Source organism: Chiloscyllium punctatum, chromosome 32 (genome assembly GCF_047496795.1).
Source record: "Chiloscyllium punctatum isolate Juve2018m chromosome 32, sChiPun1.3, whole genome shotgun sequence".
Lineage (NCBI taxonomy): Eukaryota > Metazoa > Chordata > Chondrichthyes > Orectolobiformes > Hemiscylliidae > Chiloscyllium > Chiloscyllium punctatum.
This window is the reverse complement of record NC_092770.1, coordinates 32,360,744-32,380,485: the sequence shown is the minus strand read 5'-3', so window position 1 is coordinate 32,380,485 and position 19,742 is coordinate 32,360,744. Positions and strand designations below refer to the sequence as shown.

At 38.9% G+C, this 19,742-nt stretch overlaps 1 protein-coding gene across 9 annotated transcripts in view; it reads right to left on the bottom strand.

Annotated features, from left to right (window-relative positions):
- The window catches only part of ppp1r12a (protein phosphatase 1, regulatory subunit 12A), a 190,001-nt gene that overhangs the window by 24,894 nt on the left and 145,365 nt on the right, over positions 1-19,742 (bottom strand). For all 9 annotated transcript variants that reach the window (XM_072552037.1, XM_072552034.1, XM_072552030.1 and 6 more), the window contains 5 exons: positions 13,918-14,008; positions 13,089-13,280; positions 8,828-8,990; positions 6,237-6,373; positions 4,274-4,336 (listed from right to left, as the gene is read on the bottom strand). In XM_072552037.1, the coding sequence (XP_072408138.1) occupies positions 4,274-4,336; positions 6,237-6,373; positions 8,828-8,990; positions 13,089-13,280; positions 13,918-14,008 (646 nt within the window). The remainder of the gene's footprint in view (positions 1-4,273; positions 4,337-6,236; positions 6,374-8,827; positions 8,991-13,088; positions 13,281-13,917; positions 14,009-19,742) is intronic.

Here is a 19,742-nt window from a genome sequence, read left to right as displayed (position 1 = left end):
GGCAGCTCACCATGACCTTCTCTGGGCCATTAACTATGTGCAAAAAATTCTGACCCAGTCAGCAATGCCCACATCCCACAAATAAACAAAAATGGTAAGCTAACTCCCAAGCCAAGGGGTCCTGTGGCAGCAGTAGTGGTCCTTCCTCTGTGCCAGAAGATCTCATTTCATGTTCCAGTTGTGTCAGAGGATGATGAAACAGATTGATACATGATTTTCCTATGAGATTTCCAGGCATTAACTGGGCAATAAATCCCAAATATATGAAGCTAAAGCCAAGAGTTAAAGATCGATTACATACCCTTGGTGAAATATTCCTGTGTCAGGATATTAATCTTACTAATTTTAAATAGATCAATGCAGCTGTCTCCAATTATGAAGCAACAAGCAATTCAGAACCCAATTTTCAGAAGTATGAAGATGGAAGAAAAACGATGCAAAGGCCAACAGTAAAAGTTTTCAATTTACAATTACCACTATGTAGGTGCCAGTTAAAGCCACACGTTAAACAAAGCATTCACCCAGTGATAGCAATAATTGTCAGCACTTCCTTGCACTAACATTAATTCAGATTATTCATATAAGAGCACAGTGTTCCTTTTAAGCATTTTCATGTAACAATCAATGCTTTAATCAAGAACAGATGTTCCTTCTGTTACTTCAATATTAAGTCTGGAACACTAGAATGAAGTTTGCATGAAGAATTCAGATATAATTTTACATTTCATCCAAATACAAGATGATTAATTTACACATGGAAGCTACAAACTCTAAACCCAATTGGCAAAGGTCAAATATTATGCAATGAGCTACTTCTAGTTAAAAATGTCATGAAATAACTGAAGCCACTTTTGTAATTTAACCTTTTTGCAGCAATGATTACTTGCAAGCTTGTTCCTTTTCATCTGTAACTTTCAAATTTATTTCAAAGCTTTACATGCTCTTTTGATGTCCCACATTCCATCAGACCTGTCTATTGAATACTGCATGGTTAGTGGTGCACCTAAGCTCACTCTGACTGCAACAGTCAACTGGGTTCATTCAGAGATTCACTGTGGCTTGAAGGATTTGGAACTGGACCCTTTCACTTATGTCACTGATTTGTTTCCAATCCCATCACTGAAACCTTCCCCTTCGATTTCCGATTTAGAATCTTGAGCATTTGCCATGAACAGTAGTGACTAACACAGTTGCTGTCCCAATGGATCTAAATTTAACTAACGTTTCAAGACTACCAAAGAATGCAGAACAGAAACCACAGCACAGGAGGCTGATGTTGTGTCCATCTAGGTCAACTAATACAGATATAATATGTATAGACACACATCTATTTCCTTTTCAAATTATGACACCCGTTCCCTTTCAAATTATACTCAGTCACTGCCCAGCAGACAAAGCTTTCCATCTACTGAAGTCTGAGAAATTGCCTTTCACATTAGCTCTCTAGCTTTGTCGAAGAAGTTATGAAGTGACCAAAATCAAACAACAATTTGGAAATTTAAATCAAATTCTAAGACTATGCAAACAAAACTAAAGAGATCAAACTTAACGATTACAGATGAGTGAACGAAGCCATTACAACAATGGCTACGCTTCCCAAGGGCCTCATTAGCTGTGTAGTAGTTTTGGAAATTCTGAGGTTATTAAAGATACTGTATAAATGCAATATTGGTCTAATAGCTGCAAACCCTGCTTTTCTCTGAAATGTCCGAAAAATATAAAACACTTCTCACAAACTATACCCTACAAAACAAAGACCGTGAAACTTCTGATGCAACTACAGAGCAGTAATCATTCTGTTATTGAAGAGTTTCCATATCTAACAGAGATCTCTTTACAGCAAAACAAAATCAAATGGCATACATATTTTTTAAACCAATTTACATAAAAAAACACATTTCCTATGCTGGTAAAGTGCTCATTATTTATTCTTAAGCATTAGTTATTGCAGATCCACCATTGGTTCAAAGTGTTTCTCAATAAACCTAATCACTTGTCCTTTCTTCAGCAAAGTAGAACTTTTGCCGAGCAAATCAGTAGGCGTTGGCAATTTACAAAGTGCAGCCGCTTTTAAAAGGCTGCTGATACAACAGGTTGTTTAAAACGTAGAATACAGCTCACAATGTGACAAATGGTGGTTTAGTCTGCCATACTGATGGAAGGACATTTTAATTTCAACCAAAAATGACAAACTTATTTTTGTTTAAGATTCTAAATTTGATTCAGTCGTGTCAAATAAAATCCACATAAATGGAATTGCAAACAAAAAAACATTTTCCATCATTGAGATTCCACTTATTGCTGCAAGAGTATTTCAAGGTAACCATCTTCAGAAGCTTCAATGATCTTCCTTCCATCATAAGGTAAATGGAGATATTTTAGGAGAAAGTGAGGACTGCAGATGCTGGAGATCAGATTTGAGTGTGTTTCTGGAAAAACGCAACGGGTCAGGCAGCATCCAAGGAGGAGAATCGGCATTTTGGGCATGAGCCCTTCTTCAGGATTCCTGGCTCATGCCCGAAACGTCGATTCCCCTGCTTCTTGGATGCTGCCTGACCTGCTGCGCTTTTCCAGCGACACATTTTCAAATGGAGATACGTGCTGATTACTATAGGACCCATTTCCATTCCAAACTTTAGATACTGAAGAAGTCCATACTAGCAAGCAACCTAAAGGTCATAGGACTGCATGACAATGACCAACTCCAACAAGATAAAACTACCCATCTCCTCTTGACATTCAAAGTATGATCGTTGCTGCATCTCCCACTAACATCTTGCAATTTGGGACGGAGAGGATGGGTTTGACCATTAGCAGATACTAGTCATATAAATGATTTGCCTCTGCGAACGAGTCAATGCTGGGAATGTCACCATATTTCCATTCTTCCACATTCAAGGCTCCAAAACTCAGAACATGGCTGTGGTTCTATCTAGAGCAGATGGTCTCAATGATTAAAGGAGGCTCATTGCTATCTTCAAGGGCATTTAGAGAGGCACAAGGTATGAAAATTTCTATCTTAATATCTGACCAAGTCAGCAAAGTCTACACCTCCGAAAAAAATATTTTAAGGAAAAGGATTGCAGCAGAAAGACTCAAGGTACAGATGTGTAAATATTTTTGACAAGAAATATTGAGTGTACAAGTCGACAAATGCCTAAACAGAAAAGGGACCTTGGGGTTTAGAGATACAGAACACACCTATATAAATGAGACAGGTTGAAGTTAGATCGCTATGTCCAGTTTTGGGGATATCTTACTTTAGGAACAATAACAACAGCACGAAGTGTGTACTGGAGAAGTTAATGAGGCACCAGGGGAAAAGAGCACTTTTTATGGATACAAATAGTGAGGACATGCAATCCAAGTGTTCAAAAATATAACAGGCTTGGACCAAGTAAAAGAGGAGAAAAATGAGTTCCACTGGTTAGTGAGTTGTTCCTGACTGGAAAAATTATCAGCAAAATAAAGACAATATGAGAACATAACTTAGATACTGAATGCCTTTCCATAAATACTTATGGAATCATACATGTTACTTTTTTCAATACATTAGGAAAGGAAAAGTGAAATTCTTAAGTTCATCTCTGAGGCAGCACTTGACTCCTTGTGTTAATGTTTTATGGTTCTAAAATAATATAAAAGTAAAGACAATTGAGTTTGATTCACACCTGAGACTTTGTCCAATCAACCTTTGCTCTTTTCTAAAAGCAACACATTATTATTCATCTTAACCACAAGTTTTTCATGAAATGAACAAGTCATTTTTCTTTGATCAGGACCCCCTCCATTGGCTTAATGCTGACCCAATGAAAACATTTTTTTTGTAATATCAAGTGTCTTGAAATTCATCATGTAGTTCTCCAGAAAACACAACATTCTTCCCAAATATATTGCAATCCAACAATATCTCAGGAGGTCCTTTTACCAAGTTGCACCAAACAATGTCCAAATATGTGCATGTTGAAGGCCGACGTATTATTATGTGGACAAGAACCCATTGCCGTAAATCTAGTTCAAACATTATTTGGAAGATCAACTTGTTCATAAATAGAACACAGCAAATGCCACAAGTATTACAACAAACAGAAAATGCTTTCAGTTGATAAGTAATTAGTCTTGAAGTATTTCAACCAATTCTGGCTCAAATAAAGCTGACCCTGATATTCAAGCACACGCAAGCTCACAACAGCTTCAGTTTTTGAGCATAAATGTTTGTCACCATTCCAGCAGAAACATTTCAAGGTTGAGTGTACTTAAGGCAAGTAATTACCTGATATTTTTTGTTTGTTCCATCTTCTGCGTCAGATTGCTGTTCCTGTTCATTTTCATCACTCTATAAACAACAGTTACAGCTGTTAGGGTAAAGCCAAGTAAATTCAAAATACTTAGACACTTGTTGACTTTCTTCATGGAATTGGTCATAGGTAGTCAAAGACTGCTGATCATACAATCAGATCAGCTGCTGAAATCCCATAGTCAGCCTGCCCCCAAGCAATTATCAGCTAAGATAACTGAACTTCAGTAACTCAAGGTTTAAATTTAGAAAATGGTAGCATTATTGAAAGATACAGAACTCGAAAGACATATGTGCAATGCTCTTCAATGAATGCAGCAACCTCGTTTCAGGGGAGAAACTCTTCCCATAGTATCATGTACAATATATTTCACTTCAAAGTTCACCAGGTGGTGATGGCTTGCTTCTGTCTGGTTTGATCACACCACTCCATGTTCAACACAGTTTGAAATACAACCTCCTCTGATCTCAGAAACAAAAAAGAAACCTCAGGCTAGACACTGTGCACAGAACTTTCAGTTGATACCTTCAATACGGCATGTTTCAGGGAGAAATGAAGCAGCCCTTCGGTAGAGAATTGCAAGCTATAAACAAACACCACGTATACAACTGAAAAATTTCAGCAAGGTTTTATGTACTAAAAATGTATACGCATAGAGTGCCTTTAAAGAAGAAAAAGATTCCAGCCAGGGTACTTCCAAAGGGAAAGTGGAAACGGATACTAAGCTTGAGAAAGTCTGGCTCAGATAAGATTCATTACACAAAGGAAGGAGGTCAAGCAAGTGTGTGGTTTGTGAAGGAAATTCCAGAGATTGAAGTCACCAAGGCCACAATTCTCTTTCCACCTGCTTTTGACAATAAATAATTGTCCTGGAGAAGCTGGTGGTCAGTTGTCTTATTGAGCAACTAATGTCTTTGGGTTGCACAGACACCCATCATGCTACTAGGAAGTTTCCAAAATGACTTAGAAAGGAACTTGTAGGTGCCAATGTTTCCATGCCTCTGTTACTGTTGCATTTTTAGGTGGTAATGGTCATAGGCTTGGAAGGAGGCTGTTCATGGAGCTTTGATAAGTTTCTGCACTTCATTTTATGATGGTACCAACTGCTGCACAAAGGAAGCAAGTGCATGAATTAAGTGCATGAGCTCGGGGTTATGGTTCCAGCTATTTGGTCAACGTAGTTCTGGATGGTCGCAAACTTCATGAATAACAGAGCTGCAATCATCCAGGCAAGTGGAGAATATTCCATTACACTCCTGATTTGTGCATTCCAGACAGTGCCAGACATTGGAGAGGCAAAATGAATTCCTGGCTACAGAACTGCTAACTTCAATGAAATAATGCATAATATATTACTCCCTGAGAAACTGGGATTTCTGGGACAGTGTTTCTGTTGAAAGATGCAAAATATTAGAGTAATGGAGCAGGAACAACCCGACAGAGCAATGACACTGGGCAGATAGGATTCAGTGCAGAAACCACCTTCCCCTTATTGCTCTTGCTGAATGTCAATTGCTTTGTACAGCATTTCTAAAACAACTTGACATGGGTAAAGGAGTGTACATCCTTACTACTCTCACTGTCAGAGTTTTTGCAGATTTCTACATACACTCGTCTCTTCCCAGCTGTACCAGCCACTGAAGAATGTGTGCAGAAACCTAGCTTTTGCTCTTGGATGTTTGCTGTTTCTGCACAAGAATTAAGAAAATTATGCCAAGTACAGAATGAACTTAGGTTACACAGCAAACTGGTGTTTAGCCCCTGGAGAAACACCGAATCCAAATTGTTTCTGACGTGTCCTTTGCAGAGATTAAACAAATTGTACATAGCAGAATCATGCTTCAACAAAGGGATCAATACCCAACTGTTAAATGAGATACTATCCTCAAAGACGCAAAAGGGCTTTGTTTTTTTTAAAAATGGAGAAGTTATACTTACATCCTGCGTCCAGTAAGAAACACCTGTCGATCTCCGCTTTTCCCTAGGCCGCCTACGCTCTCTTATCGATGGTTTATTTTGTGACTTGTCGTCTAATTTCTCTTCTCCATCTCTCTCATCGTCCCTTTTGTCCATTTCTAGTTAAATTAAAATAAACGTGTTTTTCCCTTTGACAAACAAGCAAATCACATTACCAGCAAATTTGCTAAAGCAACTATTACGCACATTCTTCTACAGATATAGCATGGAAATGAAACACACGAGGTATTTTACATGTTACTTTATACATGAACAAATGTTCATCTGCCAAAAACATCTAGAAAAACCAAAAAAAATGCTGTAAATCAAAAACAAAATCTGATATTGCTGGAAAATCTCAACAGGTCAGGCAGCATCTGAGGAGATAACGGCCAAAGTCAGGACTGCAGAAGACTCCTGATGATGGGCTTTTGCCCGAAATGTCGATTTTCCTGTTCCTCGGATGCTGCCTGGCCTGCTATGCTTTTCCAGCACCACTCTAACCCAAACACGGTGGAGAGAAAGCGGAATTAACATTTCGGGTCTAGTGACCCTTCTTCAGAACCGAATGTTTAGCGAGCCTACTACTGACAGAAAATTTACAATATAGCCATCACTATTTCAGGTCTCTGTTTTAAACCTGCTTACTTTTGCAAATTAATTGGAAGGAGGTTTGGAAATCGTGAATATTTAGTTACACCAACGGGATTCACAAACTCCTGAACTGAATCACACTGATGCGGAAGGACTCAAATGTAAAATATGGTCTATGTTGAGCGAGTTGAATATCTGGAACACTAAATGAGGCCCAGTGAAAAAGATGCATAATGGGTGAGTTGTCGAGTGATCCACATTTGAATGATCTCTGGGCAAAATTTGCACAATTCATTTCCCTGACACAAGCAAACGTTTGATCGTTTGTCTTTATTTAGATTGGAAACCAATTAAAAAGAAGAAAAATAAATAGGTCGCTTAGAAACACATCTTGACAAAGTATATTTAATTCTTTTGAAATGCAGTTTTCAGTTACCACACATGCAGATAATGCCATTTCTCAGTGAAAGAGATGCATGCCCAGTTTGATATTCAGAGGGGTTTGGGTGTACATAAGAAATGCATGAAGTTTGCATGCTAGTATACAGAGCAATTAGGACACTGCCCTTTCATTCAAGGAGACTGATTTGCAGAATCAAGTATGGTAGTAGCTACAATGGTACAGGATTATGTTAAGACCAAGCACAGAATTCTATTCAGCTTTGATTTCCGTATTTGTGAAGGATATATTTGTATTAGATGCAGTACAGCAAAAAGTCACAAGATTGCTCCTTGAATGAGCTGGTTGCCATGTTGTGAGAGCCTCAACATACAGACGTAAGACGGAAATACAGCATTCAGCCCCTCAAGATTGCTCTGCCATTTATTAAGATCATGATGGGTTTGCATTTCAAATTTCATAATCCATCAACCACAATAACCCTCCATTGTCAGCATACCAAAAACCTATTTACCTCGGTCTTAAAACAATGCCCCCCCCCACCCCACCCCCACTTCAACCACAAACAACATATAGCATTAACTTCACATTTTCCCACATGACACTCAGAGTATCCAGGTTTTTGCCCATCACTCAACAGGACAAGATTTACTCACATTTGGAAAAATAGACTCATCAGTGATAGGCTGCATTGCTTTGTGCATGGAAGGTCATGTCTTACGAACTTAATTAGTGACAAAAATGATTGAGGAGGGCAGGACAGTGTATGTTTTATGGACTTTAACAAGGCATTTCACAAGGTTTCTCATGACAGGTTGATACAAAATGTGAAGTCATGTGGGATCCGCAGTGAGCTGGACACCAAACTGGCTTAGACATAGAAGACAGAGCAGCAGTATTTTTCTAAATGGAGATCTGTGACCAGTGGTTTTCAAAAGGGATCAGCACAGGAGCCCTGACATTTGGAACATATACAAACGATTTGGAGGAGACTGCAGGTGGCCGGATTAGTAAATTTGGGGACGAGACACAGATTGAAGGATTTGCAGGTAGTGAGGAGGATTGCCAGAGAATACAGCAGGATATTAATAGACTGGAGACTTGGGAGGAGAAATGGCAAATCAAATTTAATCCAGACAAATGAGATGAAGCATTTTGCAACATCATTGCCAGGTGTAAAGCAGCTAACATCAGTGGATAGTTTAGTGCAAACTTTTTAAAAATGCAATATCGAATTATCCACTCAAGTAGCAGTTTGTCCAGTGGTAACAATCAACTGTCAACCAGCTTTTACTAAAGTTCACTCTATCCACATAGTACATTGATTGCCAAAGTATTGGATTTGATCACACTCCCTGTAAAATGCAATTTTTTTCCCAACTTGCCAAGATGTACAAATAATAGTGGATTCTGTATGTGCATGGCACAATGTAAAATGTGCATATAACCTGTGAACACATTTTAAAAACAAATTAAATAAAATCATTTGATTTTGAAGGACACAAGTGGAGCAAGTACACCGTCACAGAGACAAACTTAGTGATTATACTTTAGGTGTGAACTAACTTCACAACTTTACCTTTCTCCACTTCTCCAGAACTTCGGTTGTATGCAGAGTAAGCAGATGTAATGCCGATAAGGCTGTTGGGTCGATTTAGTTGGGATGCCACATGTGAACTATTGAAGGCAGAGACGGTGGCAGTCGAAGTTGTCGTGGTACTTGACCTGGTACGTTGATAAGGCTTTGAAAAAAAAATTGGGAAATTTTACAACGGGACTGAGAATGTTGAAACTTGCACTGAAGAAATTTACAATGCATACATGGAAAACATTTCTCGTTTATCTTTGAAAGGTGATTAGTTTTCAAAAAATTATTGATGATTTATTCACCCTTGAGGCCCTTTCATTAGGAAATTGCCTGGAACTTCCAGGTGTAGCAGATACCTAGCACGGTTTGCAGGGAAATATTTCACATAAACAGAGAAGATGATTGCAAGTTTTTTTTTTAAATAGGCAAGTTACTTGCGATGTCCTAAACTTACATGCAATGGAGTCTGAAACTGCTGCATTAAATCACTAAGTGGTAATTAAAGTGAATTAGCCATTCCCTAACAGGGCCTGAAGATTGATAGGATGGGGGCATTTCAATAATGAAAACCAGCCTCGACACGAAGCAGTCTCTTTCATTCAGCATCCTTCAATAGTGTTGGGAGGGTGCAAGGAGGAAAGATGACCACGTAGAACAGTTCAGTCAAGCTGCCAAAGACTTCATGTGCAATTAAATCTATATATAAGCAATTGGGAGCCGACATATCTTAAACAACAGGTGGAGTCCCCATTCACTGGTGTAATCAGATGCACAAACTGATATTCCATTCAGAGCGATTATTAATCTCTGCCTTCGTTCTTAATTTTGGGACAAATGGTTTACATGGTATTATTTTAAAAAACCAAAGCAAGTGCAAGTTCATCAATAAGCGTTTTGGCCACATATTGTATAGCACAGGGAGATTCGAAAGACACTCAAGGTCTCTAAGAGTATCAAGGCAAAGTAGCTGAATGAGACTCAAAGTCTCATTGGTTATTGCTAACATACTGTCCAAATGTGAAAACATATGGCTGGTTCACAATTTTGGCTTAGCACTCGTGCTGGCAATGGATGGACAGCAGCAATCTAAATGAAGGTGCAATGGTGAACATTGGTATCAATGAGCTTTATGGGCTTTAGGGTCCTATCTTAAAAACAGTCAGAGAATATGCAGTTGGCCAAGAAGAAATGAACAAAGGACTGCTGATTGCTCAGCAGGCAAACTCTTCAGCACTGTCCATTCATTTTTATTTTGCCACATTTTTTCAACAAGACAGCAGTTTTTCCAACTGGAGGCTGTGGGCCAGGCTGGGATTCGGCTCATGCACACTGAGCTTGCTCACATGTCTTTCTGAAGAAACGCTTAAGCAATGTGTAAAGCTTGGCTCCAGTACTAGTCCTTCAGCAGGCACTTTCTGGAATACCTATGTCAGTTCTAATCAAAGACGACCATGCATAACCAAGAATCCAACAAATTAAGCTTCAAATGTAATGTGTTCAAAGATGCCCAATCAGGAAAAACTTTCAAGGGAAAAAAAATAATGCATTTTGGACACGTTTTAATTTTTTTATTTTTTCCACCGAATGTAGCTTTGGGTAGGCCAGCATTGATTCCTAACTGCCCTGAAGAACACAGTGGCGAACTGGCTTCATGAACTGCTGCAGTTTTTGGAGTTGTAGGGATAACCAGAGTGTGGTTTGGAAGGATCCCGTATATTAGTACTGAAGAGCCAATTCTGGGCTTGCTACACTGATGTATACTGTATGGTTCACTGGAGGTGACATCTTAGCTAATGAGAGCATGCATATAAAGTGATCATGCACAAGATTCTCTCATGTCTTAGGGGGCATTACTGAAGCTTTCAGAATGCTCTTTGATACTTTCTTCACGCTGCCCTGCCCCCAAAAAGCTCAGCACAGAAGAGCTGCATAAAACACATGCTAGGCCACAGCTGACATACTGCGCACAGATCTGGATTCCACATTATAGGACAGACATCCTCTCGTGCGGTGACCAGAACTGAACACTGTACTCTGGTGATCTAACAAACATGTACACAGGTCCATCAATGTCCCTGCTCTTGTTTTCAGTGCCTTGGCTAATAAAGCCAAGGACTCCATTTGTCTTTTTAACCAAGGTTGACCTGTTGTCTTCAATGATCAGTGAATATGAGCAGTAAAGTCCACTTGGTTCTCTAAGTCTTTGCACTCATCAGGTATTTCCTTGTCTTGTTAGTTCTCGCAAAACAAAATCACCACACTTTTCAGAAGTAAATTATATTTGCTATGGTTCTGCCCATCTGATCAGCCCATCTGCAAATGGCCTGAAGTCCAAGGTTTTCCTCATTATTGTGAGATCCATAAAGTTAGTGACCATATCCCCAACATTCACATCTAGATTATTACTGCGCAACAAAAACTGCAAGAGACCCTTCACTGAACCCTGACTGTACACAGGCTTCAATTCTCTGCAGCTACTTCTTTTAAAATCATAGGGTGCAACCTATCCAAGTCCAGGAAATCTAGTGGTCTTCTACCTTCACCCTTTTAGTGCCTTGATTATTTAGTTTATTTTAGAATACTCTAGTACCTTCTCCTGTGAAGACTGATGCAAAGTATTTATTCTATTCCTCTGCCATTTTCTGGTTTCCAATTACAGGTCATTCTGCTACAACATGTGTTTTGTTAAAACAAATTTGCTGTATCACCGTTCACGAAGTGGGGACTGTTGCTAAAGCACAAACTTTTAAAGCAGGTATCGGTTATACTGCAATTCCACACCATTAGTTTAAATGGTGCTGCAATTACACAATTTTCCTGTAACACAGGATTGCATGAGAACAAATCTACTGCATTATATCAGAACCAACTGTAGCTTCCTCGCCTCATTCTCTGAGCAGCCTAGGTCCTCTTCAGTTCTCCCTTTTTATAGTGGAGGTGTCAGTGTTGGACTGGGGTGTACAAAGTTAAAAATCACAACACCAGGTTACAGTCCAACAGGTTTACTTGGAAGTACAAGCTTTCAGATCGCTGTTCCTGACTTTATTACTTGCAGTCTCCTCGAACTGAAAGCCTTTCCATCTGCACAGAAGTTAGAATCATAGAATCATATAGCACAGAAACAGTCCAACCAGTCGATGCAGACCATAGTCACAAACTAAACTAGTCCCACCTGCTTGCTCCTGGCTCAGATCCCGCCAAAACTTTGCTATCCGTATACTTACCTAAATGTCTTTTAAATGTTGTAACTGTGCCTGCATCCACCATGTCCTCAGGAAGTTCACTCTACACAAGAACCACCATGTTCAAGAAATTACCCTCATCTCTTTTTTTAAAAATGTTTCTCCTTTCACCTTAAAAATGTGCCTCCGAGTCTTGAATTACCCCATTCTCAAAAAAAACCGCATTAACTCTATCTATACCCTCTCAATATTTAATAAACCTCTAATGTCACCTCTCAATCACCTGTGCTCCAGTGTTACAAGTTCGAGTCTATTTCACCTTTCCATATAACTGAAACCCTCCATTCCCAGCAACATCCTGGTAAATCTCTTCTCAACCTTCTCCAGCTTAATAGTAACCTTCTGATAAAGAAACCAGAACTGGACATATTACTCCAGAAGAGGCCTCACCAACATCCTGAACAATCTCAACATAACACCCCAACTCCTACACTCAAAGATCTGAGCAATAACAGCAAGTCTACTGAACTTAAATATGTTTAAATTTACTGATTTTAATACAAAATGCTCCAGAATATGGAGCAGAAAATGTCATGTTCAAAAGGTGAAAGTCCTTACTCAGACTTGCTTCATTCCGTTTGTAACTGCTAAGTCAACAGGAGACTAATAAATAGGCAACACAAATGCATTGTAGAATTGCCACACAATTCTGAGTGTTTCCTGGATAACCACATTTTGCCACAGATTTTTTTTTAATCTAGGTCCTTATGCCTAATTCCTCAGGGTTTGTGCTTAGCATCAAAATTGTTCTGCATTCCTTCTGGAACTGACAGTTTGGCAACACACTTCCAAATTTCTTCGCAACCATGCAGAGATAGAAGATTCTGCCACTGATGCTGCATTTAACAATGGGGTCTTTAACTTGCAAGAGTGTACCACTTTTTGAGTTAGAATAAATAGATTGGTACAATAGTGTGCCTCGAGGACCTGATAAAAAGCTGAAGGAAACTATCCATACTACTGATCTACAAGAAAAATGAAGGACTTGCGTGGGTATGAAAACCAAATACCTCTTCGGTGTGTTTACTAAACCGTTGTCGATCATCATCATGAATTTCCACTTGATTCTTGTCCTCTTGCTTTTCTCGGTCTTGCTTTTCTTTCTCCTCCTTTTCTTTGTCTTCCTGTTCTCGAGTTCGACGGTCTAAGCGACTCCTCCCAATCGTTTTCTCAGCTTCTTGTAGGTCTGTTAGTGTTACGCCCTGAAAGACAGTAATTTTCAATATTCAGTCAGTGTAGTTCATCAAACATCCCTCATGCCATAACAGTATCTAAACCCAAGGAACATTACCTTTATAAAATACTGCTGAGGCCTCAGCTGAAGTGATGTGGTCATTTCTGACCACTCCACTTCGACAGAATGTCAAATCTTTAGAGAGGGTGAAGAGGAAATTGACCAAAATGAGAACAGTCTATGGAGGCTGGGAGCATTCAGCTCAAAGCCAAGAACGTTAACAAAGGTTTCAAAGCTCTCAGGCTAAAATGTGGATAAACTACTACCAACAGGATCATCACTAGACACAGTACAATCTGCAGATGGTACACTGCTGTCACTCAGCATCAGTGGTGGAGGAAATAAACGAAGGTGGAAGATGGGATTCCAAACAAACAGGATGCCTTGCCCTTCAAGTTATCAAGCTCCTCAAGAGTTATTGGAGCCACATCCTTCCAGGCAAGTGGAAACTGCTTCATTTCACACTGGGCTGAGGCCACGTTTTACAGAGGCTACATTACTTGCTGTAGAATTCCTAGCCTCTGACCTGCTCTTACAGCCACTTGCTAAAGCAACATGAACATTTCAGATGGATGGTTCAAGAAAAAGGGGTGACTCAACCTTACCTGTGTTGACCTCCTTGATTGCCTTGCTTGTCTTGACCTGGCTTTTCTTTGTGACTCAGATTCTTCATCTCGAACAGGAGTTAAATACGACCTTTAAAATTAAAAGTGAGTTGAGTCAGGAAACAACATGTCTTGTAATTTGCTTGAAGAAATGTTTAATTAACTTACTAACTTGCATGTCAGCAGATTCTCAAATGATTGTTCACATTTGTGTTTATTCTCAAATCATAAATATTCCCTTCAACTTCACTACTACTTACAATTTTTAAAATCAAACAACAACACTTGAATATCTGCTTAAACTATTGTGGGATGTGCAATAGCTCCAAAGGTTAGACACTGATCTTGTGCATTTATTTAATACATTACATTGACCTAAACACTTTCAGACAGTGAATATCCCTGTTTTGGATGCCAACTAAGCTAAAAGCTTCAGAGTCAAACAAGATTCATATTTAACCCCTTAAACTCAAGTCAACTGTTAATTCTGGAAGAAAGGGTTAACTTGAAAGCCATCTGTATTACAGATATGAGTATGTGCACAACAACAACAGAAGGTGCAAGTAGAAAACACACAATTACACAGGATCTAAAAGGATTTATTTATAAACACACACAGACAGAGCATTAAATGGAAAAGCTTGCAATATCTGGCATGCACTACCAAGGCTGATGACGCGGTCAAAAACTGGCTGTACATGTTAGAACCCTATATCTATGTTCCAAGTCAATTTTGGACATGGAATTAAAACAGGGGCCCCTTAACCTTTTGCCTGCATAGAACAGAAGTAACCAGCTCCACAAAAAGAGCATTTTGACTCAAATGATTATACTTTCGATCTAAACATTTTCTGTAATAAATGGAATGCTTGATTCTGCGCTATGCTACAGTTCTATCAGCAAAAGACTCAAAATATTTTGATATCAGATGAAATTATCTTTAAACACACAATGAATCAAATCCTAATTTGAGTTGATTCTGCAACTGTTTTCTGAACTGAAGATAAATTTGACAGAGTAAACTGTGGTACATTTTCTGCAATATACTAACTAAACCATAACTAAAGATAACAATAAACATGGTGGCTGTGGGATGAGATAACAGAACAAAAATGGTTGCATAGTGACGTCACTGGACTAGTAATCCAGAGGCTCAGACTCTGGAGACATGGGCCCATCATCTCAGATCCTCAATGCCCGAGGGCCACATATCTTCAACAAATTCAGAAGTAACATGGTTTCTACCACAAGTTCAGAAGTCAATATACTCACTCATGATGACAGTGCTCAGCTCCATTCACAACCTGTCACATTATGAAGGCATCTTTGTCTCCAAATTCAAGATCTGGACAAATTTCACTTCTGAACTAATAAAAGCCAACTCAATCATTCTGTAAAAATACAACACAATGCCCACCTGCAATAGAAAAGGGCAACCTTTTCTTATTGCACACAAGTTCTTGCCTTGGACCAATGCTATCCTCCCAGGATCATTGGACCAACATGTCAGAATTTCTACTAACTGCACTATGCGAGTACCCTCACTACCCATGGACAAATGGTCTAAGACTGTTACCCACTGCCACCTTATCAAGAGCATTTACAAATGACTAAGAGATGCTGCCTTCTGTGACTATGAAAATCTCTTTTACCTCAAGATAATTTGCCTCTTTCAGAGAATGGAATCAGATAGGGACCCATATTTGATCTGACCTCAATGACGCCATAAAACCATAAGATACAGGAAGAGAATTAGTCCACTCTGCCACTTGATCATGGCTGATATGTTTCTCAACCCCATTTTCCTGCCTTCTCCTGTAACACTTGACCCCCTTACTAATCAAGAACCTACTTATTTCTGTCTTAAATGCAATGATTTGGCCTTCATAGCCTTGTGAGGCAAGGAGTTCCATAGGTTTACACCCCCTGACTGAAGAAATTCTTCCTCATCCCAGTTTTAAAGGATCATCCCTTCACTGAGGCTGAGCCCATAGGTTCTAGTGCTAGTTCTCATCTCTCCTCCCAGTGGAAACATCATCTCCACAACCACTCTATCCAGGCCTCTCAGTATTCTTTAACAAGGTCAGACTTATCCTTCTAAACTCCATTCAGTATAGACCTCGAGTCCTCAACTGCTCTTAATATGATGAGCCCTTTATTCCCAGGACCAATTCTTCTAAACACCAATTTTAATGCTTTTCATTTAGTTACATAGGAGATGCAATTGGCCATTCATTCCATTAAATTTGTTCTGCCACCCAAAATCATCATGGCAGATCATCCACATCAATGCCTTTTTCCACACATTACCCCTTTATATCACTGATGCATTTCTAAATATGAAGCTCTACATCAAACCGATTCATTGATTATGCTTCCACAGCCCTATGGTGTAGAGAATTCCTAAGATTCCACAACCTTCTGAGTAAACAACAAATCACATCCTCTTATTCTGAAGTAGCTTGCCTTTATTCTGACGCTACAAACAGGGTAACACCTTTCCTCGGTCTATCGCTCTCATTCAGAGCAAATCCATTCTTCAAGATTCTACACAATACAGGCCTAGCTCCCCTATCTCATCATCCTGGAACAATTGTGGTGAACACAAAAAGAACCCAAAGAACTGCACATGCTGAAAATCAGAAAGAGAAACAGAAATTGCAGGAAAAATGCAGCAGGTCTGGCAACATCTGTACAGAGGATGTAAAGTTAACATTTCGGATTCAGTAACCATTTTCAGAACTGTTCTGAAGGAGGGTAACTGGACCTGAAACATGCTGGAAGTATTTCACAAAATAAGACCAAGAAGCAATGACAAAGCAGATTTCTTTCTAATTATATATTTTGAATACCCATATATATATTTTACACAATCCTTCAAAATATAGCACGTCAAATGATGAGCCTCAAAGTAAATTTCACTGTGCTTCCAAAAAAAGGTTGAAATTATGCACAGAAAATTAATATTTAAATTTCATGCAAAGACGCAGCCCAAGTCTCATTCTCCTGTGCTCTTTGCTACACTGTTCAACCATGTTTTGGCACACAGTAGAATTTCACTGAAGGATTAAAATTCACCATTCTTATTCAGTGCCACTCCACCATCTGCCTTCTGTGATACTTTGGTTAAATGATCGTAAACTATTTCCTGGATAACTTTATCTGGTTCCACATGTGATTTCACATGTGACACAAGGTTCAACTGTGGTCCCTCTAAATCTTTCAAAGCAGCCTTTCAGTGATGTCGTCTGTTGGCTTGGAGCTTCCAACAAACATTAACCCAAACCTTCAAGTCTGTGAACTTGTGTTGCCCCATTTCCTACCCAATTTAAAAGGTACAGTTAAAACAGAACTGATGTCATTTCCTGGGTTCCGACTAAAAGCTGAAGTTCTTCACTGAGTTCTCCTCCCCTGCTGTTCAGAGGTTGAAATACGTAGAGTCTCGAGCTAAATTTCAATGCAGCCAATCAAAATCATCTGCTTCAAGATCTGCAGCCTTGCCTGTACAACTCATCTATGGCTTCATCACCATAGTTATTTCTCCAGCATGCTCCTATTTTCCACATTTTTCCAAACTCATTTCAATCTCATGCTATTGCTCCTCTCTTACTGAAAGGCAGAGAAAGCTTGAAGGGGCCATATGGCCTATTGCTGCTCCTCAACGTTATCCCCAAGATAACTTCCAAACATTGTCCATGTCTTAAACGTTTAAGCCAACAATCATTCTCATTTACAGATTCTTCCACAACCTTACTTCCAATCCTGCCTCAAAATCACCTAGCAGCTCCATGGACATACATACAATCAAACTTTCTCCAATATTCCAAATCTTACTTCCTTTATTTCATCTTCTTTCATTCTACTCCTTTGATTATTGTCTTTAGCAATTTGAAAGTTCCAAACATGGAACACTAATCACCTTACGGCTCTTAAAACCCATGATGTGAACCACCTAAGAACACCTTGTCAGTTTTCTTCAAACTAGCTCGGTATTTCATTAATGCGGTAAAGCACCTTTAAACATTGACCACGTGAGTGGGAGTATACAATACATCTTATTTTTTCATGATCCAAGCTGGATAATAATCAAGTCTAAAACCATGTGAAACCAGTTTAACAACTCCAGAGTGCAATATTCAAAAGGTCTGAAACAATAAATCCTATCTGAAAAGTTAACACATTTCTATATAACCAAAATCACACCCACATTAAGGATGACAACTGCCTCCTAATTTGAAGCATTAAGATATGTATTTTATTATTACCATAAAAGTGGATCTCCTGAGCAGGTTGCTCTCAAAATAATGGCTTTGAACTCCCCATTCAGTTCCAGTGTTCACTTTTCCGACAACACAATCTTAAACACGTATTCAGAATTACAACTTGTAGCTAAAGTGAAGATATTTAGTTTATGGTTGCTACACTACTGTCCAGATGCTGCCTTCAATTTCACCCAATATCAGTAACTCAAGCTGTGACATGGCTTAAATGACACACCAGCATTCAACTTAAGGCATGCTCATTAATTTTCTGCAATAAATGTTTTTGTGAAATGTGCAACATCCTTCGTTGTTTCAATGATTCAACATTGAGACACACACAACAGTCCTGGACAAACTTTACCCTTCCTTGAACAATTAAATGGTTAGAAATTATTTTAAAAACTGCAAGAATTTTATTATGTGCTGTTCCAGTCTTTCCATTAAAACAGTAAGACTGGGAAATGTTGGCCTGCAGCAAGACTGGAGTCTCCTTGCACACAAATCACAAAGGGAATGGGTCGATACAGCAAACAACCAGGAAAACAAATCATTATATTATCTTTTACAATAAAAGGGATTGCAATGTCCAGATGGAGGACGTCTTACTGCATTGTCGAAGATCTTAGCTACAAATAGCTGGTCACAGGCTTGGCCTCTCTCCCCAGAGAGAGTTTTACCAGCCTTGATGAAATTGCAAAGGCTCAGTGGCCTGGGATGACTGGATTGTCCTAAATAAAATGTGAATACTATGGGCCCATATAGATTAGAATTATAAAGCATTAACGTGGGGTCACTGAAACATTACTTTTAGATTGGCCAGAAGCCATGATACAGGATACAAATTGGCCAGACATAAGCAGTCCCTTTAAAGGTGAGAGCATACACAAAAATCTTCAAGGGACCATATGGTGTTACACGTCAACTACAACAAGGGAAACTGTAAGGAACGTCAGGAGGAACCTTGGCTGGATATCCAAGGGTCAAAAGAAATCAGTAATAGAAGGTAGGAAAAAAAAATTTCTGTACACGGAGGATCATTGGAATTCTTTATCCCAGACAGCTGTGAATACTTAGTTATTGAGCAAATTCAAGCCAGAGATGACTAAGATTTTTGAAATGTTAAACAATTTGAAATGAGAATACTGTGACAAGATGGAGGTCTACAGAAAAGCTATGACCTTGCTAATTGCGGCACTAATTATTGGCACAATGTTTCTACCCTGGGTTTTCAAAACCAACCCACAATTCGAGGTGTTTGATCAGAAATTAACATGGAACATACACTCAGATTTCACTTCAAACTGCAAGTGCTCAATTCACATATTTAATACTAATTCTGTTAAAAAGTGTGATAACTTAGAATGTGTCAACCTTATGGTGGTCCTCAGCATCAAATCAAATCACAAATGTATTGCAATGTTCAACAGTCATACAAGAAAAGTTAAAGGAAAGAAAAGGAAGCATGCCAATTGTTTTCCCTTCATATCAGAACTTTTGGATAATGAAGTAGTTCTAAATTTTTGGTTACTTTCTAAAAGTCCAACTCTTTAAAATCACAAACCA